The sequence below is a fragment of the Tachypleus tridentatus genome, chromosome 8 (genome assembly GCF_004210375.1).
Source record: "Tachypleus tridentatus isolate NWPU-2018 chromosome 8, ASM421037v1, whole genome shotgun sequence".
Classification (NCBI taxonomy): Eukaryota; Metazoa; Arthropoda; class Merostomata; order Xiphosura; family Limulidae; genus Tachypleus; species Tachypleus tridentatus.
The window spans coordinates 137,735,380-137,763,309 of NC_134832.1; the positions used below are offsets into that span (position 1 = coordinate 137,735,380).

Below are 27,930 nucleotides of genomic sequence, written 5' to 3' on the forward strand. Positions count from 1 at the left end.
ACAATATAACATCTTAACTATTCCAACATACTTCTGGAAAATACAATATAACATCTTAACTATTCCAACATACTTCTGGAAAATACAATATACATCTTAACTATTCCAACATACTTCTGGAAAATACAATATAACATCTTAACTATTCCAACATACTTCTGGAAAATACAATATAACATCTTAACTATTCCAACATACTTCTGGAAAATACAAAATACATCTTAACTATACAATATAACATCTTAACTATTCCAACATACTTCTGGAAAATACAATATAACATCTTAATGGAAAATACACATCTTAACTATTCCAACATTCCAACATTCTGGAAAATACAATATAACATCTTAACTATTCCAACATACTTCTGGAAAATACAATATAACATCTTAACTATTCCAACATACTTCTGGAAAATACAATATAACATCTTAACTATTCCAACATACTTCTGGAAAATACAATATAACATCTTAACTATTAACATCTTAACTATTAACATCTTAACTATTCCAACACACTTCTGGAAAATACAATATAACATCTTAACTATTCCAACATACTTCTGGAAAATACAATATAACATCTTAACTATTCCAACATACTTCTGGAAAATACAATATAACATCTTAACTATTCCAACATACTTCTGGAAAATACAATATAACATCTTAACTATTCCAACATACTTCTGGAAAATACAATATAACATCTTAACTATTCCAACATACTTCTGGAAAATACAATATAACATCTTAACTATTCCAACATACTTCTGGAAAATACAATATAACATCTTAACTATTCCAACATACTTCTGGAAAATACAATATAACATCTTAACTATTCCAACATACTTCTGGAAAATACAATATAACATCTTAACTATTCCAACATACTTCTGGAAAATACAATATAACATCTTAACTATTCCAACATACTTCTGGAAAATACAATATAACATCTTAACTATTCCAACATACTTCTGGAAAATACAATATAACATCTTAACTATTCCAACATACTTCTGGAAAATACAATATAACATCTTAACTATTCCAACATACTTCTGGAAACTATACAATATAACATCTTAACTATTCCAACATACTTCTGGAAAATACAATATAACATCTTAACTATTCCAACATACTTCTGGAAAATACAATATAACATCTTAACTATTCCAACATACTTCTGGAAAATACAATATAACATCTTAACTATTCCAACATACTTCTGGAAAATACAATATAACATCTTAACTATTCCAACATACTTCTGGAAAATACAATATAACATCTTAACTATTCCAACATACTTCTGGAAAATACAATATAACATCTTAACTATTCCAACATCCAACATTCTGGAAAATACAATATAACATCTTAACTATTCCAACATATTTCTGGAAAATACAATATAACATCTTAACTATTCCAACATACATTCTGGACAAATACAATATAACATCTTAACTATTCCAACATACTTCTGGAAAATACAATATAACATCTTAACTATTCCAACATACTTCTGGAAAATACAATATAACATCTTAACTATTCCAACATACTTCTGGAAAATACAATATAACATCTTAACTATTCCAACATACTTCTGGAAAATACAATATAACATCTTAACTATTCCAACATACTTCTGGAAAATACAATATAACATCTTAACTATTCCAACATACTTCTGGAAAATACAATATAACATCTTAACTATTCCAACATACTTCTGGAAAATACAATATAACATCTTAACTATTCCAACATACTTCTGGAAAATACAATATAACATCTTAACTATTCCAACATACTTCTGGAATATACAATATAACATCTTAACTATTCCAACATACTTCTGGAAAATACAAAATACATCTTAACTATTCCAACATACTTCTGGAAAATACAATATAACATCTTAACTATTCCAACATACTTCTGAAAATACAATATAACATCTTAACTATTCCAACATACTGGAATATACAATAACATCTTAACTATTCCAACATATTTCTGGAATATACAAAATACATCTTAACTATTCCAACATACTTCTGGAAAATACAATATAACATCTTAACTATTCCAACATATTTCTGGAAAATACAATATAACATCTTAACTATTCCAACATACTTCTGGAATATACAATATAACATCTTAACTATTCCAACATACTTCTGGAATATACAAGAAACATCTTAAGTGTGTATGACGAATTTCATTATAATGAACGCTGAAGAAATGTACACATTGATCGTTTTATCTATTTTAGCAAGTTATAAGAAAATTCAGCGGGGACAATAGCAAAATATGAGTACATCGCAATTGTTTGGAGACACAAATCTATCAACCAATTAATCACAGGCTGTCCTTACTTTTCGAAGAATATTAATTATCGAGTGTATAACACAAGGTTAAAATTTCATGAACTTCAACAAAGGAAGAAAACATATATTCCAGAAAAGTAATTTTTTAATGTTATAAAACGCATTCAAAATATTCATTATTTATAAAATAAAAGAATCAAAATAAGAAAACACGAAATAATAATGAAATTATAATGGTGTAAACCACATTTTTGTTTCACAGTGTACTTGTATATAACTGCAAGCACTTGAAAGGTTGATTTCACAGCATCAGAAAAAATAACATCGGGATATTTGTTTAGGACTCATATAAACTAAAAATAATAATTCTAGTTTAGTTTATGCCGATGTGAGTCATATTTCTTTCTAATTAATATATAAAGGCGCAGTTTCTAGTTTTTATGCAGAAAATTTATAAAGGAAGGTAAAAACGCTGAGGAAACAGGTTCATAGACGAGAAAATAATAATTTATTTTTGAACAATAGAGGCTGAGTACATTATGTTTCCCATAAAGTAGTTACAAACTTACATTGTTAAAATACGAAACTCGATTTCCCGCAGTGGACGAGGTGCCCACTGTGTAGCTTTGTTCTAAGAAAGCAACAAATGCTTTATACTAAAACGGCTTTGGAGTCTCGTCACATACGGTCGTATTATATTTGACAACAGTGCATTTTGATAACAGTTCTGCGGCGTAGCTTCCATTGTGAAAGGCTCCTTCATAAAGCAGTCTTGCTCAAAGCACACCCCTCCTACCTTAATGGTTTCTATAATCTATCTAGTGTAGGAATACTAGTTTCCCAATACCCATTTAAATAATACAATCATGCATAAATTCATAGGCATTGCGTGTGGCGACTTAAATAATAGTCTTTGCATTGAATAGAGTGAATACTCTTAATTCTACAGCTGCATGGGCTATACGAAAAGTGAACGGCTACTTCGTGAAAACAACTTGTGTCGGTTTTATCAGATGGCTCTACTTCTTTATTACATTGTTGCTTGGGGCACATGAACGGCTTTTGCCACTGAAGTGTTTGTGAACTCTCGCCTGTCATAAAATGTCGCGCAATACAAATTGTTAAAGGTCTTTTTCTGGACGGCTCTGCACCCAAACTAGATGTATATTCTTTTGTCCTCCACTTTCTATGTAATTCCAAGGGCATTCCTCTTTGAAAATCTAAGTCCCCGACCTGAACCCATTTTCATGATTTCAGAATGTGAATATTTTACATCGGAGAGGGCAGTTACCCCCTACCTCTCTTAAAAAGCAATAAATTTTCCGTGGCATCACACTACTTACAAAATAACAAACAATGTAATGATGTAGTTGTGATACATTCTGTTCGAACCACAACTTTATATAGCGTTACCTGTTGATTTGCATAGTCAAAATCGTTTTAATATAATGTTATACCCAATCCTCCGTGTTGATGTTTTTATTTATCAACTACTTATAATTACTAACCATCCCATATTGTTTAAGTGAAATACTATTTTCCACGTGGTTTTTTATAAACAGAAACTGGTAATAATAACGAAACATCAATAAAAGTCAGTGTAATGTGTTTTTATAACAATTACTGCAATAGTTTAAAAGAAATCTTGCAAGGTGTATTTCTGAAACACAATATTAAACTAAAAATTAAGAGAAAACAATAAGGAAAAATTTACTGAGAAGAACGCATATCAACCAAACAGGATAGACTAAAATGTGTTTTATTTAGTCATAACAGATGTAAACCATTACTGAATACTATGTAATATACTGCAAATCGATGTCTTAATATCATTTAAAGTTTTTTATAGCATACAACATCAACTCAATAATCTCTTGATTAACGTTTCAACTGGCAAAGACATTCTAAATGACTGACACAGTTTAAGTCTGGGTACTTGGCTGCTGCTAATTAATTGCATCATCTTTGTTCTGAAAGTGTTCAAAGCAGCGCCATCTGTAGAATGATTCAGTGGTAATACTATCTGTTTCAGGAGCTTTAAGTACAGTACAGTAATATAACAGTCCTTTGTTTTGATTTGGTAGAAAGTTTTAAAATTTCGGTCACAATAACAATTAGTGTTTATAACAAAACGGTATTCTAAAACTGGTAATAACACTTTGTTTGTTTTTTTTTCCTTATCGTCAAGTAATACATTTAAAACGCACGAAAACAACATGTTCATACTTTGAATGTCCTGGAAGACGAAGGATCCGACGAAACTTAAGGATATTACAGCTACTGGTAAGGCGTAGTCTGCTAACATTTCCCGTTTACTTGCCTGAAGGTAAGGTCTGAAATATAAAAATGGCAGTTAGCAATACAACCTCACCCAACTTCAACAGAACATAAATATCTGCTTTTCCCTCAGTCCACCAACTTCGTACTAATTATTATTAGATTAAAATATAATTTAAACAAAAGAAGGCGATCTGTTTGTTTTCCAAATTTCGCACAAAGCTACTCGAGGGCTATCTGTGCTAGCCGTCCCTAATTTAGCAGTGTAAGACTAGAGGGAAGGCAACTAGTCATCATCACCTACCGCCAACTCTTGGGCAACTCTTTTACCAACGAATAGTGGGATTGATCATAGCATTATAACACTTCCACGACTGAAAGGGCAAGCATGTTTGATGCAATAGGCATTCGAATCCGCGACCCTCGGATTACGAGTCGAACGCCTTAACACGCTTGGCCATGCCAGGCCTCAAGGTGATCTGTGACTTAAGCCTAACGAAAAGTACTTGCAAGCGTACGGCCCTCCTAAATACAGTAAAACCTGTCTAAGGCGGAATTGCACGGGACAGAGTAAAATTTCCGGCTTAGACGGTGGACATGCATTTCTATAATTATATATAAGTTTCAAGAGGAACGTTATACTTGCTTGACTCAATGGAAGTAAGATGTTTGTGAATAAAGTTATTCTACTGTTTATGTTATATTTATTAGAATAAAAACCAAAATAGACATTTAAAATATACATAAGTACACAAAATCTTAATGAAATTTATTTGAAGAAAGTGTCCAATTTCAACTGTTTCGTTTTTTAATGGTCTTTCTCATGCGGTTAAAAGAAAACGCTAATTCTACGGCCTTTTCATGGAGTTCATTTTCCCCCTTCATATTTGCATACAATTTAATAACATTAATATAACTTAACACTTGTGATGAAGTAGGAGTTTCTATTTCCTCACTATCGTTTCCATTTTGTTCACCTTCTGAATCTCTCACACTGTTACCATCTCGAGATTGTATTATAGATTTTAAATCAATTTCAGTAGTTTCTGTTAAAACATTCTTGTCAACGTTCACAAAACTTTGTGTTCACAGAATCATCTGTATCAATCTTCTCAATCAGAGTTTGGATTTCACTAGAATCGTCATAACAAACAACTTCTCCACAATCTCCGTCATTATCAGAACAAATCCACAGTTTCGAAAGCACTTTATTACGCATTTGATTGAATGACTTTAAAATGCAATTATATCTAACACATCAATTTTCATGGTAATTTCAGATGCTCTCTTACAGTCGTCCATGTTTACAATAATATGCTGAAGCATCAATTTTCTGTATTTCAATTTTATACACTGTATAATTCCATTATCTGGTGGCTGTAGAACTGATGTTGTACATGGAGGCAGAACATATGAAAGTTGAACAATTGGGTGACAAGTTACATTATATAGGAAAAGTAGAATATTCCAATTTATTTTCCATTCTTTTGTTTAATTTGTTCAAAAATTCCTCGAATATAGCACTTATCATCCATGTTTTATTATTCGCTTTCCATTCCACGGGAAGTTGATTCTTCCTTAAGTTTCTGAAACAGTGCGGATTTTCACTTTTACTTATTACCAAGGTTTATCTAGTTTTCCATCATCAAATGCGACAAAAAGTACAGTCAATCGTTCTTTCGAATAGCGACCTCCAGAATAATGACGGCAGAAAAAATAACAGAATATATTTAACAAATATTTACTGTAACAAAATGTCCAATAATTTATTAATATTTAAAGAAATTATTAATTGAACAATAATTTAGTAATATTTAAAGAAATTATTAATTGAACAATAATTTAGTAATATTTAAAGAAATTATTAATTAAATAAGAAATTAATATTTAATCAAAAACATTTTTTTCGCCTAACTCAGGTTCTAAGCCTAATTGCCTAATTGTTGACAGACAAGTTTGGTGAAAGATAGTTTTCCGTCCGCGTACGCAGGTTCCGCCATATAGAGGGCCATTAAAAACAGAAATCTTAAGATAATGCTATAAAATGTTTATATTTCCGACTTGTACACGTATTCGCCCTGTGCAGTTTCCGGCTTAGATAGGTTTTTACTGTGTAACATTTCTGTACAGGTTTACACGATGAAAGATAATATAAATAAATAAAATTTTCGTAATGATTTTGAAGAAAATCACCTAGTGAGTAGTGAATACCTGCAAATGTTACCTTCAATAAGTGTATGAAGTTGTTGCTACAGTGAATATTCAAAGACGGGTTACCTTTTAGTTCTGATCTGTATTGATAGTTTGATCTGATCTAAGTAAAAAATTCTTATATAGGACGATCACAACGGTTCCAATAAAAGTGTTAATAATGAAACAAACAGAACAAAATTGTTAATTAACTAACATAAAATGATTTTCTATTTGATTCGGTTTGTTTTTTGAATTTCGCGCAAAGCTACACGAGGGCTATCTGCGTTAGCCGTCCCTAATTTAGCAGTGTAAGACTAGAGGAAAGGCAGCAAGTCATCACCATCCACTCTCAACTCTTGGGCTACTCTTTTACCAACGAATAGTTGGATTGACCGTTACATTATAACGCCGCCACGGCTGAAAGGATGAGCACGTTTGGTGTGACGGGCATGCGAACCCGTGATCTTCTGATTACGAGTCGAGTGCCTTAACCACCTGGCCATGCCGGGCGTTTTTTTATTTGAATGTGTTTGTTTGAATACTTCGAGTTCCTTCAGAGCTGTTAGCTATTGGTTCTTGTTGGTGAAAATTCAATTAACCCGGGTTACTACCTTCATTGAAAACCGGGTTATGCGACATCAAGTGGCATCAAACATCATCTTTCTTGTTTAGGAAATTTACAAACAGAGGAAGAATTGCCTCGATCGATTGTAAGAAAACACGCATAAACACTTAAGAAGGTGAAAATAATTATGTCTAGCAGATAGGCCTTCTGCGGGAATTATTATTTGTTACGTTCATCACTACTGTTAATTTATTGTTGGATTAAAACACAGCAATAGATAAGGATATGAATGAGTTACTTCAAGTCAACAAATGAACGCGCTATAAAATTAAAATTAAATGAAAAAATAACGTAAACAAATGTTAATTTTAACCAATAAATTAGATCACATGTACTATACTAATTACTATAGGCAGCAATACTTACGTTTTATTGAAGTTGTACAGTGACACTGCAAGCCAGACGGTGCCGAACATCAACAACAAGAACAGAAGACTATTCTCTCGCTTGCAGTCTTGCAACGTTATTAATGCCTGAGAGCTCTTATTGGTGGAGTTACCTAGCCAATCCGAGAGTTGAGAAAGGAAGATTCTTGTTCCATACACGCCGGCGCGTAGTAATACTTCTGAAAGTCTGTAAGAATGAAGTGTTTGGATAAATTAGTACACCGTTATTAAAACTAAGCATCGAAATCATAGGAACTTAAGCAGTTCTAACTGTAAAATAAACCAATATAATTTTCTGTCCACTTGGATGTGTTATAATATATTGATATTAAAAGTGTGACCCTGAAAATAATGTTAAACACTCGTCACATCATAAAGTATAGATTAATTTTTCGAATCACTGATTCTGGACTATTTCTGCTTACGTTTTTAAGATACAATACTACAAGGAAGATATTGCAAATAAAGTTATCTGAGACAAAGGATTCCATGCGTAAAATACCTGTAAAAGAAAATGTTTTGGTCAACGTTTTGGCAAAATAAAAATCCTATTTAACATATTACCACAATCTAGTTGGAATATTTTCTACTTATGTCAGAGCAACTGGGGGGACCGACATAACCAAGAGGTTACGATGCTCCACTCGTAATCTGGAGGTCACGGGTTCGACTCCCCGTCATACCAAACATGCTCGCCCTTTCAGCGGTGGGGGCGTTATAATGTGACGGTAGATATCACTATTTGTTGATAAAAGAGTAGCCAAGAGTTGGCGGTGGATGGTGATGACTAGTTGCTTTCCCTCTAGTCTTAAACTGCTAAATTAGGGAGGGCTATCGCAAATAGCCCTTGAGTAGCTTTGCGCGAAATTCTAAACAAACAAACGAGGCAATTGATCCTCCCAGAGCCACTAATGCACAACCACAACTAAACAGAATAAGTGAATACTCCCAAAAATACATAAGAAAAATATATATAGCATAGACACAATTAGCAATATTTTCAAAATCAACGAAACATCAAAAAGTTCAACCCCAGCTTTACATGAACGGAGAGCTTCTCCAGACTGCTACATCTGCAAAATGTTTAGGACTAACATATGATTCTAAAGCTACCTGGATAAAACATGTAAATAACACAAAAAATTAAAATTTGGCGAAGAATAAACTATGCTAGGAGTTTAACTGGTAAATATTATAGAACAACACCAGAAAACATCATTAAATATACGAAACATATACAAGACCAGTAACAAACTATGCAGCTCCTGCATGGATTAAACCAAGTAAAAAACAACTGCAAACCAAACTACAAACATTACAAAATACATTAATTACAACAGCATATAGAGTACCCAAAACCACTTCCTCAAAGTTCGTACACAAATACTCTAATACACAAACAATACCAGATATACTTCTCCATAGTACAATAAAATATTTCGATAAAAATTGGAGAAAAAATGAGTTGTTATACGAACTCGACAGATATTGCATATATGACGAAGAGAGTCCTAAACACCTCTCCCCGATAAACTTGTACATCAGATCATTAAGATAAAATTAAGTATTAAACAAATAAATACAAAGCAATAAAAATAATAAAAAGTAATAGTAAATATAAATAAATAATATATATATATATACACTAGTGCTAAAATAAAACAGGCCACCTATGTTCCAGACTTTGACAATCTGAAAGAACAATATACATGGACATTGCCTTAAAAAGGGCCTGAGTTATGCTCATCACTTTGGCCCTCATGTATTTACTTTAAATATACTAATAAGTCCACTCTAGCAATGAAAAGGAAGGAGGAAGAGGTCTAGTGTACCTGACCCTCCGGGTATACAAATTTATATACCCAAACAACTAGAGAGAGATTTAGAGACCCTCCCAGGTCCACCCAAAGGATCTAAATACCGACAATTAGAAACATCGAATAACTCTGCCACATGGAAATGAGTACGTTATGGTAGCTTCGTTTTTACCAACTCATTAAAAACCAAATCAGTAAGTTTACCTGAGTCGTGTAACGCCAATGCCACAAAAAAGCTTTTGTTTGCTTAAAGATGTCTTCATCTTTTGTAGAGGAAAATAATTCGGTTTCTTAACTCCCCCTGTAGTAATCTTACTTTTAAAACTATATAGTTCTCCGGAGAAATTGGTAAATATCAATTTTAAAACACGAGATAAATATACAGTATTTTAGTTCTCGAACTTGACGCTCGAAGTTTTAAAGGTAGTGATAATTTAATCTTCACATGTACACTCGCTGGAGTATTTCTTATATGCAGAAACGTTTTATAACCAGTGACATATAAAACCAACTTAATACCTTAACACCTACAGAAGAGTTGTGGTGTTAATAAGAAAAGCGTGACACACTTTACAGCAGCTCGTGAGTTTTGCTTTAACGTTCGAAACATTAACCATAAGAGTACTATGTGTTGCAACTCAAATAAGTAATGAAATACTGCAAATATCTGAAGTCGCTTAAAGCTTTAAACTCGAATACTTTAGGCAACATTAACCTAGAACATACCAGTATCAAACAGTATATTATACACAATATTAACCTAGAACATACCAGTATCAAACAGTATATTATACACAATATTAACCTAGAACATACCAGTATCAAACAGTATATTATACACAATATTAACCTAGAACATACCAGTATCAAACAGTATATTATACACAACATTAACCTAGAGCATACCACTTTATCAAACGGTATATTATACACAATATTAACCTAGAACATACCGGTATCAAACGGTATATTATACACAACATTAACCTAGAACATACCAGTATCAAACAGTATATTATACACAACATTAACCTAGAACATACCAGTATCAAACAGTATATTATACACAATATTAACCTAGAACATACCAGTATCAAACGGTATATTATACACAATATTAACCTAGAACATACCAGTATCAAACGGTATATTATACACAACATTAACCTAGAACATACCAGTATCAAACAAACAGTATATTATACCGGTTCAAACGGTATATTATACACAATATTAACCTAGAACATACCAGTATCAAACAGTATATTATACACAATATTAACCTAGAACATACCAGTATCAAACAGTATATTATACACAATATTAACCTAGAACATACCAGTATCAAACAGTATATTATACACAATATTAACCTAGAACATACCGGTATCAAACGGTATATTATACGTTATATTAACCTAGAACATACCAGTATCAAACGGTATATTATACACAATATTAACCTAGAACATACCGGTATCAAACGGGTATATTATACACAATATTAACCTAGAACATACCAGTATCAAACAGTATATTATACACAACATTAACCTAGAACATACCAGTATCAAACAGTATATTATACACAACATTAACCTAGAACATACCAGTATCAAACAGTATATTATACGTTATATTAACCTAGAACATACCAGTATCAAACGGTATATTATACACAATATTAACCTAGAACATACCCACTATCAAACACTATATTATACGTTATATTAACCAAGAACATACCGGTATCAAACAGTATATTATACACAATATTAACCTAGAACATACCAGTATCAAACGGTATATTATACACAATATTAACCTAGAACATACCAGTATCAAACAGTATATTATACACAACATTAACCTAGAACATACCAGTATCAAACGGTATATTATACGTTATATTAACCTAGAACATACCAGTATCAAACGGTATATTATACACAATATTAACCTAGAACATACCAGTATCAAACAGTATATTATACACAATATTAACCTAGAACATACCAGTATCAAACGGTATATTATACACAATATTAACCTAGAACATACCGGTATCAAAACAGTATATTATACACAACATTAACCTAGAACATACCAGTATCAAACAGTATATTATACACAATATTAACCTAGAACATACCAGTATCAAACACTATATTATACGTTATATTAACCTAGAACATACCAGTATCAAACAGGTATATTATACACAATATTAACCTAGAACATACCACTATCAAACAGTATATTATGCACAATATTAACCTAGAACATACCAGTATCAAACGGTATATTATAACAATATTAACCTAGAACATACCAGTATCAAACAGTATATTATACACAATATTAACCTAGAACATACCACTATCAAAACAGTATATTATACACAATATTAACCTAGAACATACCAGTATCAAACGGTACATTATAACAATATTAACCTAGAACATACCAGTATCAAACAGTATATTATACACAATATTAACCTAGAACATACCAGTATCAAACAGTATATTATACACAACATTAACCTAGAACATACCACTATCAAACAGTATATTATACACAATATTAACCTAGAACATACCAGTATCAAACGGTATATTATACATTATATTAACCTAGAACATACCAGTATCAAACGGTATATTATACACAATATTAACCTAGAACATACCAGTATCAAACAGTATATTATACACAATATTAACCTAGAACATACCAGTATCAAAGCAGTATATTATACACAATATTAACCTAGAACATACCAGTATCAAACAGTATATTATACACAATATTAACCTAGAACATACCGGTATCAAACAGTATATTATACACAACATTAACCTAGAACATACCAGTATCAAACAGTATATTATACACAACATTAACCTAGAACATACCAGTATCAAACAGTATATTATACGTTATATTAACCTAGAACATACCAGTATCAAACGGTATATTATACACAATATTAACCTAGAACATACCGGTATCAAACAGTATATTATACACAATATTAACCTAGAACATACCAGTATCAAACAGTATATTATACACAATATTAACCTAGAACATACCAGTATCAAACAGTATATTATACACAGCATTAACCTAGAACATACCAGTACTAAACGGTATATTATACACAATATTAACCTAGAACATACCACTATCAAACAGTATATTATACACAATATTAACCTAGAACATACCAGTATCAAACAGTATATTATACACAATATTAACCTAGAGACATACCAGTATCAAACAGTATATTATACACAATATTAACCTAGAACATACCAGTATCAAACAGTATATTATACACAATATTAACCTAGAACATACCGGTATCAAACAGTATATTATACACAATATTAACCTAGAACATACCAGTATCAAACAGTATATTATACACAATATTAACCTAGAACATACCAGTATCAAACAGTATATTATACACAATATTAACCTAGAACATACCAGTATCAAACACTATATTATACGTTATATTAACCTAGAACATACCAGTATCGAACAGTATATTATACGCGATGTTAACCTAGAACATACCAGTACTAAACAGTAAATAAAATGCTTTAACTTCAATAAAATTTGTTTTTCTAATAAGGCCTTCAAGAAAAAATTAAACACAATTGTGATTGAGGCACAGATGTTTACTGTAGAAACTAGTCAGTGTCGTAGTATTTATATTTTCAATCTGCGCAGGGGTTAGACAGTGACCCTTGTGCCATTAAGATGTAGCTGTTTCTAATTTTGAACTACTTACTATAGTGAAAACAGCTAGTCAGAAGCGCACATCGCCATAAGGGTTTTGTCAGGCTTTGAGCCGAATAAATGATCTGACTGTAACTTTTATAATGCACCCACAATTGAAAATGCAGAGCACGTTCAACGGCATCTTAAAGCGAACCTCTGGTCCGTAGTTCGACACATTAACCATTAAGCTGCACTCGTTTCCAATAATGTACACCGGACAGATATTATCGTCATGATCCTCCAGATGTCAGTGGTTATTTTATGGATTTGAAACGATAAAATTCGGAGTTCCTTTCCCTGTGGGAGATAGAGTGCAAATAGCGTAATATATAGCTGTGCCCTTATACCCAATTTTTCCGCCGTGTCCCAACACAAAACTTGAAATTAAATATTTTCTAAAACTTACTTTTATACACGTCTCTGCCTGCATCAACGCAGAAAGCAATGCTAATGAACAAGGCGAATATCTCTTCGGTTGACCTGTAAGAAACATAAACAGAAGTAATTGTGACAGAATACTTCCGGCTTGTAAAATGCTTTAATTCTTCGTCTTATCTGAATACTGAGTTTCGTTTCATTATCCAACAGAAAATGTTCTCAAAAGTACCTCGAATGAAATTAATTACATCACAATATATGATATTTACTATTTAGAACTTAATAACAATGTGATTTAACTGGACTTGCACTAGAGCAGTTGTAGTAACTACAACACGACTCAACTTTCGTTACGGATCACGGTTTGCAACAAAGAAGATTTTCATGTAGTATAAGTTACTGAATGACCAATTCTGTTTATGTTCAGTTTAACCTGTATGCACACTAATAAATAGTTTGGTGGTGTCGTTAATGAAAAATTGATGATAACAGAAACCATTTTCCTCTAAAAAAATATATATATTGTGGAAATTCAGTCGTTAAGCGGACGCTAACTTGGTAATCTGGAAATTAAGTCCATTTTGAGAAAGGGGAGTAATGAACTTCTTGTATAGTCTTGGATACCATTTGATGAGTTGCTATCATCCCTTTAGGATGTACCGAAAAGCCCAGTAGGGTTCGAATCAGGCAATGTCACTGGACAAACCATCTTCTCTGCTTGATATTAGCAGCGAGGAGGACGGACTTTGGCATCGACTAAAATGAAGTTTGGTTTAATTCCATCAGTATATTGTATCGTTACTACAAGTGAGGCTACTGTTCTGGATGACATGCATACTGATTTCAAACCACACCTTGACAAACCATCTCTACAATGTCCTGAACCAAGAAACGTTTGTGTGTCTACACCTACGTCTGCTTTCTCGCACAACTAGTACACCGTTTGAGTTCATCAGTAACAAGTACTAACAGCCAATAATTGACGCTTCATTTGACGTTATCCATCCATACTCTAGAACGTCATCCAATGTTTCTGGATTTGTCATAAAGTAAGTCACCAGTGTAGAAAGTTTAATTCATATTATTTTGTGACTGGAAGTTGTCAGTTGAGTACAATTTGAAGCAGGTCATGGTGAACTTCCAGAGAAGTTGAAATTCTTCTTTGCCCCAACCATGTCGTCCCATGACCTTTCCACTGCTTAGTATTAACGAGAGACTAGTTATATTCAACAACTGAGTTACCATAACAACGTGAACGGTATTGATTAGTGGGATGTGCATGCGATATTAAAGTGCCATTGGATCTCGTAACAGGCATAAATGGCACTGATCACCTACTGGTCATCAATAAAGTGATTCTTTAAACAATTTGTTCATGGCTTTGAGTTTTCATAAAACTATATTTCTAGAGAATGGGAGCCTTCTGTTATCATAAGTGGCTTTATTAATATGCACGCATCTTTAACCACGTATTAAACTGTTTATAAAAACAATGAGTCATTCAATAAATGGCACAGTTTGAGATGCCTTTCATTGTCGGAAACTGCGGTCCATCGCCAAAGTTGACTAGCGCTGGAAATAAAACAGATCGTTTAACACGTTATCTTAGAACATGTAGAACGTCTTAACCAATATTAATGAATTAAAAAAAAAGGACATACAGCTACATACGAACTACTTTCCACTCCACAAACGAGGGTTTTATTCAAACAATGAAAACTGATAACGCATACGTCATACACCAATAAATTTATATTTTAAACACCGAAAGATGGCGAAGCTTTAGAATCTAAGTAAGGTATTTACCATGCTGTGATGATAATAATGCACTATAAAATGGAAATATATTTCAAAATCGCGCAATTTATCTTCCAGATTTAAGATTATGGTGAGTGCATAAAAAAGTAATAAACGAAAGTTTTTGTTACAACAGAAAAATAACTTAAGCACATTTCAATTTTATTATTATTAAAGCAAAGGAGATATTATCAAAGGAATAACTGATTAATTATTCTAACCAAGCTGTAACCTGAAATATAAACATTTTATTGTCCAGACAACAGAACTACACAATTGGACTTTATTAAACATTACATTAATAGCAGTTTCTGTAAAATTTTGAACATTTCTGAGAAATTGTTGCTGTTGTTATAACACAAAAATAAATAGCGTTTCAGACGTAGTAAATAGCAGAAGCTGGTTATGGTTTATTTTACTACACATATCCTTCTACCTTTATAACAGTCACGAAACGTTCCAATACAATTTGGATATTTGTCATACCATACATGAACCTAATCTTTTACGTTCAGCGTTACATCCAAATATTATACTAAAGCTCTCTATAAGTGAGCCACACTTTTAAATGATAGAGCTTTGATATTTCAAACATCATTCAAAAGAGAAGAATTTAACTTATTAAAATCTAGTTAATTACAGAGAGATCTTACTGAGACGTAAAACATAAGTATTGTTATCAGCACTATAAAAACCTAATTAATTACAGAGAGATCTTATTGAGACGTAAAACATAAGTACTGTTATCAACACTATAAAAACCTAATTAATTACAGAGAGAGATCATACCGGGACGTAAAACAAAAGTATTGTTGTCAACAGTATAATAATCTAATTAATTACAGAGAGAGATCATACCGGACGTAAAACATAAGTACTGTTATCAACACTATAAAAATCTAATTAATTACAGAGAGAGATCATACCGGGACGTAAAACATAAGTATTGTTGTCAACACTATAAAAATCTAATTAATTACAGAGAGAGATCACACCAGGACGTAAAACATAAGTATTGTCATCAACAGTATAAAAACCTAATTAATTACAGAGAGAGATCTTTTTGAGACGTAAAACATAAGTATTGTTATCAACACTATAAAAACCTAATTAATTACAGAGAGAGATCATACCGGGACGTAAAACATAAGTATTGTTGTCAACAGTAAAAAAATCTAATTAATTACAGAGAGAGATCACACCGGGACGTAAAACATAAGTATTGTTATCAACACTATAAAAACCTAATTAATTACAGAAAAAGATCTTATTGAGACGTAAAACATAAGTATTGTTATCAACACTATAAAAACCTAATTAATTACAGAGAGAGATATTATTGAGACGTAAAACATAAGTACTGTTATCAACACTATAAAAACCTAATTAATTACAGGGAGAGATCTTACTTAGAAATTTGATTAAAATTAGAAACAAAGATCGTTATTATCTAAAGATATTATAATGTATGCATGAAACTAATCAAACATTAAGACCTGCAGTATAAACTTCAGTGCGTGTGACACATACAAACATTACATGTTGTGACATTATGTGAATATTTGATATTTACTATATGGCAAGAAGTTTTTCATCGGAGCTTTTTCATACAGTAGTAAAACCATTTTCATGGTTTTTAAGCCTGATTTCTTATCAAGTGAAAAAACCTGACAAGTATAATTGTTTATTTTTGGTAATAGAATATCGGGTTCAGATAGATTTCAGGTAAAATCTTAGTTAATATAGAAGAAAAAACTAGTTCAACAAGTTTTTATCCAAAATTTGCAGGTCTTTTTCAATTTAACAAAACAAACTTGTTTCTGGCAAACATTTTTTTTTTTGCTTTTTGTCGTAAACAATTTTGAAAGTCTGACTGCACTCGCCTTGTGTGAAAAAAATTAATTTCTCAGTTTATATTGCTAAGCATATTCTCAGTTTTAAAACACAAAAAATAAAATTTCTTGGTATTTGTTAACAAAACGTTTGTGTGAAAACATTAATTAAATCTGGAACCGTGATATTTTACCAACATTTATCATTGGTGAGAAAGAATAAGTGTTTAATACAAACCGCTTATAAATTGCAACAGATTTCCAAACTTCTCACCTGGTGGAAAACATCATAAGCTTGCTGGCGTCACATAGGGCGTATATTATCAAAAAGAAGGTATTCCACAGGCCCACACATGCGTACATGGCGTAGAAATTTAAATGGAAATCTTCGCATATACTGTATATGACTAAGAAATATATAATGTGTGATATCAGCTAAAGGTTATTCATAAACATATAGACAATAAAACTTACTGATATTAACATATAAATCTTTTAGAAATATATAATGTGTGATATCAATTAAAGGTTATTCATAAAAATATAGACAATAAAACTTACTGATATTAACATATAATACTTTTAGAAATATATAATGTGTGATATCAACTAAAGGTTATTCATAAAAATATAGATAATGAAACTTACTGACATTAACACATAAAACTTTTAGAAATATATAATGTGTGATATCAACTAAAGGTTATTCATAAACATATAGATAATAAAACTTACTGACATTAACACATAAAACTTTTAGAAATATATAATGTGTGATATCAACTAAAGGTTATTCATAAAAATATAGATAATAAAACTTACTGACATTAACATATAAATCTTTTAGAAATATATAATGTGTGATATCAACTAAAGGTTATTCATAAAAATATAGATAATAAAACTTACTGACATTAACATATAAAACTTTTAGAAATATATAATGTGTGATATCAACTAAAGGTTATTCATAAAAATATAGATAATAAAACTTACTGACATTAACATATAAAACTTTTAGAAATATATAATGTGTGATATCAACTAAAGGTTATTCATAAAAATATAGACAATAAAACTTACTGACATTAACACATAAAACTTTTAGAAATATATAATGTGTGATATCAACTAAAGGTTATTCATAAATATATAGACAATAAAACTTACTGATATTAACATATAAAACTTTTAGAAATATATAATGTGTGATATCAACTAAAGGTTATTCATAAACATATAGACAATAAAACTTACTGACATTAACATATAAAACTTTTAGAAATTGAAACTTTCTTCTCTGTCGCTTTGTTTCAGTTGAAAATAACGTATTTTTAACCTGTTGAACACCAGAGTGTCTTAAAAATAAACACAAATCAAAATTTCACTAAATATTCAGACGGAATTTTTAGCCTGTCAAGGCTAAAAATCATAGTCTGAATCAGTTTATTTTATAAGATTTTACTAGTATGGTCTGCAGGTACAAAAAAAGAAAGTTTTATTCTTAGTATGTGAAAATAAATAAACATTTTAAACTTTTGTCACGGTCTTAGTTACAAGAGTGAAAGGGATTCTAGCTTTCTGAAAATGAAAAAAAGTATACAGTTTGTTTATATCAAATGATAGCATAATGTTTAGGGACACAAGGGACGTGTTGGTCCATCTCGGTTATCCCGTCCTCTAAGTGGAACTAAAATTATTAAAAGATATTTAAAGCCAGTCCTTTATCATTCACGTATCTGCCAAACCCGAAAGCAACCAATTCCATAGACTAACCACTCTATTTTGCCTAAATCTATATTTGTGGCCCCTAGTTATATAATCCTCACTGTTAAGTATGAAATAATAGGGACCGTTGACAGTGGTGTAGAACTTAGCCTATGACAAGGTGTTTTTCCACCAGAGCTCTCTCATGCAGCAGTATAAACAGTTCTACAGTTCTTAAGCCTGATTTCTATCAACTGAAGTCAACATTTAATTTCTTTCGAGAAATGCAGTTCCATCTCCGTTTTTGGTTTCTGAATTCTACTCATGGCCACTCATGTCTGACTGAATTGCACGATCCGAGCGCCACTCTTATATGGCACTCCCAACCACAAATTTTGGAACACATGTCTTCTGTTTGACACGCTAACCGCTAGGTTACAGCTGTCTTAAATGCCGTTATACAAAAATAACACGAGATACCAGTAAAATATCCTCAAAGTTATAGAAATGTATTAAATAAGGCTTATACAACACAAAACGTCTTTACGTATATCTTACTATTTGTATCAAAATTGGCCATATTAAGTTTCTTTTAAACACTGAATATACCAAATGAAAACAAACCGGAATATTACTACTGCGCAAGTCCTTACATATCAATATATATTACCACAGAAACGTTAATATACTAACCATTAAATATTTTACTTAATTTTATCTAATGTACATTGTAGTAAAATAGTTTATTGTGTTTATTTAAAGCATTGTCTAGTAAGCAATATTAAATTTATGAAGTGTACTATGCTTACAGTAATATTGAATTTGTTATATATATTGAGGTATTAATGAATTGCCATTAGGATTACGATCCTGAAAAATAGCATTTGACCGAATCTTTAACCATTAAATTTATATTATTAATAAGATTTTAAAAAATCTTTTTTATACTGTATTATATACTTAATTGTCGCTAGTGTATTATTGTAGAAATACTTAATTATTTAAAATCGCTGACAAAATAGTTTATTACAGCCAGTTCATTGTAGTGAAATACTTAATTGTCACCAGTTTAACATTATTGACGAAAAATTTAATTGTGGTCATTTTTAATACTGTTGATGAAATACTTAATTTGTCACAAATTTAATATTGTTAACGAAATGCTTTGTTGTCGACAGTTTAATATTGTTAACGAAATGCTTAGTTGTCGACAGTTTAATATTGTTAACAAAATGATTAGTTGTCGACAGTTTAATATTGTTAACGAAATGCTTAGTTGTCGACAGTTTAATATTGTTAACGAAATGCTTAGTTGTCGACAGTTTAATATTGTTAACAAAATGATTAGTTGTCGACAGTTTAATATTGTTAACAAAATGATTAGTTGTCGACAGTTTAATATTGTTAACAAAATGATTAGTTGTCGACAGTTTAGTATTGTTAACAAAATGATTAGTTGTCGATAGTTTAATATTGTTGACAAAAACACTTAGCTACCATTTATGTAGTAACGTCTTAAAATACAACCGAAAATACTCCTTGTTTCATCAAGGTCTCATTTCTTGTTTTAAAATTCAAAATAAAGAAGATATGTTTTAAAAGTTAATTTTCTAACCATAACACCTGATTTAATTAATATCATAGTAATGTATTAGAAGGAGTTCTTCCACATTTCACACAGAGTTCCATATTTTTATCGAAATATGTCTGTTACATAAATGGCAGAAAAAATTTAATAATTGTCATAAGTGATAGAAATTACAGTAATAACAAAAAAACTGTATTATTTGACAAATAATATTAAAATAGAAGTTAATGCTCATGAAAAATATCAAACATTTATATATATATATATTTTATATATTATTATTATATATTAAACAGCTGAGTGCTTCACTAAAGAAAACATGATGAGGGTTAATTAAAGCAATAGCGCATATGGAAATTACACAAACGCGTTTAATTTCTCCACTGATTATAAATATTCCATAATATCATAAACTGAGTTTTTTAGATTAATGTTTCAACTCGTATAATAAGCAATATAACGTTTGCTTCTGAGTCCGTGAAAAGACTTGAGAAACGTTAACGTATTGTTCTTGGTGGGTGTTAACTTTTGGGATATAACAAGAAGGAGTGAAGGAAGTTTTCCATCAACTCGTTCTTTAAAGAAGCGAGATGATAGCACTTCCACACATTCGCTGTCTTCAACAGATCCATAGGAAGCGCTACACACACAGTGAATCGCAAGGCATGAGAGCGATAAAACATAGGTTTTGTTTGTTTGGTTGATTAGAATTAAGCACAAAGCTACACAATGGGCTATCTGTGCTCTGCCCACCACGGGTATCGAAACTCGGTTTCTAGCGGTGTGAGTCCGCAGACATTCCGTTTTGCCACTGGGGGTCGTAAAATTAGAAAATGTGATTTGACGACACAGTAGGAACTGAAAGATAGATGATAATTACGAACATCGTCAAACGTTTGAGATGGTTTTTATACCTAGTGATGCAGGTGGTAAGTAATATTCTTAGTTAAAGCGTAGTAGAAAAATAAGACATTAAATAAAATGCAGTTAATAAAAGAATGTTTTGCTAGCGAGGAAAATGTTCTAAATAAAGACAGTGGAAGACAGAAATGAAGATAAAACGTAGTTAGCGGACGGACAAGATTAAACAGGGAACTGTTTGTTTTACACTTTTCTTTCATCAACAGCGATAAGTAGAGAGATACATTAGAAACGAATCGCAGGTCCTACCAACTGAAAGTGACTTACCACGAAGGAAGTGAGGTATAACAACAACTTGAAATGCACGTGTAAGGGATTGTGTTTAAAACTGTTTCACCTACTGTGTAATAAAAAATAAAGCCAATATGTCGTACATAGCTCACCAAATTCTATTCAGACGTAAGTTTAAAGTAAATTTGTTATGGCCGTGGTGTTTGGAACATCACCAAATGATCATTTCTATAATAATAATTACATTGTTTTTAATCCATAACGCTACACTTTCCAATTTAACATGAAGGTAATTTTAGATAAAGTTAGAGTTTATGTGGTAAAAAACAGAACCTTTGATTTCAGATTCTAGAAAAATGGTGTTTGCTCTTTCTATTTCAAAATAGAAATCCTGAAACTCCACATATTACAGTAATTTAAAAAGTAAGTAACGTAAGTCGTTGCTAATGTCTTATTTTTTGTCTCTAAAATATAAATCTTTTAGAAACCAGTTCACAACTATCAAATACTTACCTTTAATGTATAGTGCCAGTGGTGCTGTGGTCATTATGATAACTAATGGCTGTCCACCAAGAAGGGCAAAGAGCAGACCTCCAAGTGTTTGACCAATGATGCTTTTTCTAACATCTGAAGAAAATAAATGTTGAACTTAGTTCCAGACTAAACAAATCGGTTACCACCTTTTACCTGTTACTGTTACAGTCTGTTCATGAAGAGTTCCTAAACTAGACCTTCTTTGCCATATTAATTGATCTGTTTAACAGATATTCCAGTACTTGTAGCTTTTTCTTCATTTTATCCTCATTAACCCTTTGACCATTGCTGTTTGTAATTAAGTGCAAAGCCACACAATGTGTTATCTGCGTTCTGCCCGCCAAGGGTATCGAAACCCGGTTTTTAGGGTTGGAGTGTTTGTTTGTCTGCTTTGAATTTCGCGCAAAGCTACTCGAGGACTATCTGCGTTAGCCCTCCCTAATTTAGCAGTATAACACTAAAGGTAAGGTAGATAGTTATCACCACCCACCACTAATTCTTGGGCTACTCTTCCACCAACGCATAGTTGGATCGACCATGAAATTATAACGTCACCACGGATGAAATGGCGAGATTGTTCGGTGTAACAGGGATTCAAACCCGCGACCCTCAGATTACGAGTTGAGCGCCCTAACCCCCTGGCTATGTTGGGCTTCTAGGGCTGGAAGTCCAAAGACATGCCACTGGGGGGCTAACACTTGAAAAGTATTGCACGCTTGTATTATGACGTCAGATAGTTTCGCAGTCTAGAATTGTTTCCCCTTCATTTGTTTTTAAAGTGTTCAATGTGAATAATGTTGAACAAAACAAACCACACGACAACAACTAACGATCATATGAGAAACTTTACATACCAAAAGTCTGTTTCTAACATTTTTCATCAAGGTCAAGACACTTTTTTTTCTTCTGCGCTGTCTTAAGCCTTGTAAACTGTGCATATATATATAAAATTAACATAAATCTCTTAATCGGCCGAATTTTGGGAGACATTATTGGAATCATGGACAAAAATATCAGTAACAGAGCATTCAAGCGATGACACTAAGTACTACAAAGAGTATGTTGTACAAAGTGGTCTTCATTAAATTACAAGTTACTTAGTTGAGATCTTACTTGTGACACCAATATTTTAATAATACAGAAATTAGCCAATACACGACATAAAGATATAATACACAATTCAAATAACAATAACCAATTTGGGATCACAGAAAAGTCTTCCACGAATACTTATTTGTTTACAAAATGTGTTTGTTTAGTTTATAAATTTCGTGCAATGCTAAACAAGGGCTATCTGCGTTAGGCATCCTAATTTTGCAGTGTAAGATTAGATGGAACGCAGATAGTTATCGTCACCTATCACCAACTTTTGGGCTACTCTTTTACTCATGAACAGTGTGATTGATAGTCATATTATAATGTCCCCACCGCTGTAAGAGCGAGTATGTTTGGGTGAGTTGGGGATTTGAACCCTAGACCCTCAGATTACGAGTCGAGCGCTCTAACCACCGGCCAAGCCGGTTGCAAGTTTACAGAAGGTCACCTAGAGACGTGTCTTACCAATCTTTCATTGGAAAAAATCCATTTTTTGAAGTTTTATATATTGACGTAACAAAATTTTTAATATAAAACGTTTCACAGTTGCTACACTATATGCCATTTATATTTTCATATTAGCAATGTGGCCCGGCATAGCCAGGTGGTTAAGAAGATTGACTCTTAATCTGAGGGTCGCGGGTTCGAATCCCTGTCGCACTAAACACGTTTGTCCTTTCAGCCGAGCTGAATTATAATGTGACGTTCAATCCCGCTATTAATTTGTAAAAGAGTAGCCAAAGAGTTGGCATTGGATGGTGATGACTAGCTGCTTTCCCTCTAATCTTACACTGCTAAATTCGAGACGGCTAGCGCAGATAGCTCTCGTGTAGCTTTGCGCCACATTAAAAAAATAAATAAATAAACACATTAGCAAAGTTTGTTCCTCTTTTCAGGCAACGCGAAAAACTGGGTTTCAGTACTTGTGGCTGTACAGCTTTGTGCTTAACATCAAAGAAAAACTTTGAATTAGTTCATGAAACATTTGATTTCACTCTTTGACATCTCTCCTGTTGACATCGGTGTTTGTATGGGATAAAACAATACGTAATTCATCAGAGATAAACAACATGGTTATCTGTGCGTTTTCTTCCTGAAGAACTTTAAAACATGTGATTTCCATCTCAAATACGTAATAAAGAGCTTCATTTTCTCAACACAGCCTTTATATTGAAAAAATGTATATAATAAATAAAAAATGAAAAAAAGAGAAGCAGTAAAATAATATTAATATAATAAAAACATATGAAGTTTGCAGATAAATATTTGTATGAAACTGTTTTTTTCTTAATCCCTTCTTTCGGAATTTTCAAGTCCCTTGCGAGCTCAGTTAAGAGGCACGTTAATAACCCGAGCGGCTTGCACGAGCGGTATAATAGTCACAAGTTTGACGTCACCAAAGATTTATGACGTCACTGATGCCTATCGATTTGGAATGAAAGTGTGTGTTTCAGAGTAAGCTCGGAAAAAAATTACTGCAAGTCTTCCTCGATGAACACGTTTCTAGAACCGGGTTCTCTTGTAACAGATGTCTATATGGGAATATTTTATTCACCAAACAGTATTACCCCTTGTATAGATATATTTCCTGAACCGCATACGCTTCTCATGTACCAGGATAAATCATCATGGTCGACTTCTGCTGACATCATAACTGACAACATCTGATGCTGGCTATTTCAGAACTTAGCTCTAGGAACATCTGGTTGGATATATATTTGTGACAAAATTATTTTTATAACCAACTCGTTTATTTTGTTACATTACCTTCAGGTTCAATATATGTGATTTCAAATTATTGCTAGCTAAGCCATTTCGGCTAAGATCACAGAAGCACGCGGTTATTTGGAGACATACTCACACAACTGTTTTCATTTTTTTTTTCCTTTTAATACGAGGTTATGTTACGTGAATTAACAAAAACGCAAAATGTCACCCATAATATCCGTCCAGCATGTTGCAACATAAACTTTTTTATTTATTTTTACACGAATAGTAATGTTATTCACAGACTTACATGTTTCCGAACAACTGATTTTTATTTTATTTTCCTTTTAATACGAGGTTATGTTACGTGAATTAACAAAAACGCAAAATGTCACCCATAATATCCGTCCAGCATGTTGCAACATAAACTTTTTTATTTATTTTTACACGAATAGTAATGTTATTCACAGACTTACATGTTTCCGAACAACTGATTTTTATTTTATTTTAAGTGCGTATAAGCAGTTGTTATGTATAAACATCTTTTTACTTTACCCAGCACAGCGGAATGTCTGCGAATTCACACCGTTAAAAACCGGGTTTTGATACCTGTGGTGGGCAGAGCACAGATTGTCCATTGTGTAGCTTTGTGCTTAATTCTAAACAAATAAATAAATGAAACTTTAGCCAGTGGAAGTGGCTAAAATCTGGTTTTCGAGTCCCCGCGGTGGACCCAACAAATAGTCCAATGTGGTGTTGTCCCAAGACAAACTATTAACAGTCACCACGATAACAAGAGATGGAAAATAGGTTGCGTGGTTGTGATCTTGTGGAACATTTTGGAAAATCCTAAAATAGCACGCAATGAATTATAAGTTAATGACATCCCTTTTATCAGCTTAAGTTAAACCTTTATTTATTTTATGAGTGTCTCGTGTGCTGTCCAATAGAACTGAATGCAGTAGTAATGAGATTACAGAAGCAGGTGATAATAGAAGATATAAACTATAAAGTAAAGATAAGCTTCTAGTTATCAACATTATTATGGAAAGGTTTAAAATATGAATATATAATTTACTATTTTATACTTACGAAGATTTCATTTTAGCTTAAATAACGTCACGAGTTTTACAGTGTCTGTCGTATTCCAGCCTTTGTCGTACTGGGTTAAAGACTTCGTCGACACTGAATTTCGCAGACAACGCTTGATTGGCATATTGTTATATGCATATATCACTTTCATTTTGTTTGTTTATTTGGAATTACGGTATCGAAACCAGAGTGGTGAGTCTGTAGCACATACTGCTGTGGACGTATTGGAGAGGGGGCTTTCATTTAAAGTTTACTTACTAATTACAGACATTATTTGATTACAAGTTACAACTTTTTTATAGTAAGGATGATTGTTATAAGAACAGGCACGACACTTCGATCACTCTTGTGATCTTTCACTAGCACACTTGTGTTCTCAAAATACTCTTCCTTACAGTAAGTGCTGCAACTAGTAAACAAATAATACCTTTTTACCTTTGTTTATAACCTTTAAGTTTGTTTGTTTGCTTTGAATTTCGCGAAAAGGTACACGAGGGTTATCTGCGCTAACCGTCCCTAATTTAGCAGTGTAAGACTAGAGGGAAGGTAGCTAGTCATCACCACCCACCACCAACTTTTGGGCTACTTTTTTAGCAACGAATAGTGGGATTGACCATAATATAATAACGCCCTTTATGTGCGGTAATTTTTTTTATGAAACTTTAATAATTACAATTTAATGCGTATGTTGTTCATTGAGCTTCAACTGGACTTCTGGAGCAGTTAAAACACTAGTTCCAATAAAATAATTTAAACAGAATATGTAAATATTGTGAAAAACCGTTTTAAGAACTATCATCTTGATTAAGATATTTGTTTCTCGAGAAAGTGTTCTCGACTGAAAAAAAAAAAGCTTTTTCGAGGAACGAAACGAAATATCTTAAATTTGCACATGCTTTTCATAATAAAAACTGTCAAAATTAAATGTTAATTCATTGTAGATTTCCTCAAAGAATAGAACAAGTTTACTTCTAATTTCATTATAGAATTGTAATGTGCATCTTGGGTTAAAATAAGAATATATTTATTACAGTGGTCTCACCTTTCTTATATTAGAATGAACCGTTACCACGGTAATCCTTCCAACAATTTCGACACACTAGAGATAATAAATACACATCAACAAAGAAAGACGCTCTACTGTCAAGATTACACAGGGAACTGTTTGTTTTATAGTTTTCTTTTATCAACAGCGATGAGTAAAGAGATACATTAGAAACGAATCGCATGTCTTTCCAATAGTTATTCATTAAATAACCCATTTAGTTCAAACAGATGTTACGGTGTTGTAACAAAAAGTATCATACGGTCTAAGACATATATACCGGCTCGGTATGGCCAGGTGATTAAGGCACTCGCCTCGTAATCCGAGGGTCGCGGGTTCGAGTTTCACCAAACATGCTCGCCCTTTCAGCCGTGAGGGCGTTATAATGTTACAGTCAATCCTATTATTCTTTAGTAAAAGAGTAGCCCAAGAGTTGGCGGTGATTGGTGATGACTAGCTGCCTTCCTTCTAGTCTTACAATGCTAAGTTGAGGACGGCTAGAGCAGTTAGCCCTCGTGTAACTTTACGCACAAATTCAAACTAAACGT

At 32.2% G+C, this 27,930-nt stretch overlaps 1 protein-coding gene across 1 annotated transcript; it reads right to left on the reverse strand.

The window, feature by feature from the left end:
- Positions 1 to 4,582: 4,582 nt before the first annotated feature.
- LOC143224296 (solute carrier family 4 member 11-like) lies at positions 4,583 to 22,557 on the reverse strand. The gene is made up of 5 exons (XM_076452693.1): positions 22,423 to 22,557; positions 17,737 to 17,869; positions 13,862 to 13,935; positions 7,818 to 8,024; positions 4,583 to 4,689 (listed from the first exon to the last, which is right to left on the reverse strand). Exons 1-4 carry the CDS (start codon positions 22,454 to 22,456, stop codon positions 7,951 to 7,953), a joined length of 315 nt encoding a protein of 104 aa, XP_076308808.1. The 5' UTR covers positions 22,457 to 22,557; the 3' UTR covers positions 4,583 to 4,689; positions 7,818 to 7,950.
- Between the last annotated feature and the right edge of the window lie 5,373 nt (positions 22,558 to 27,930).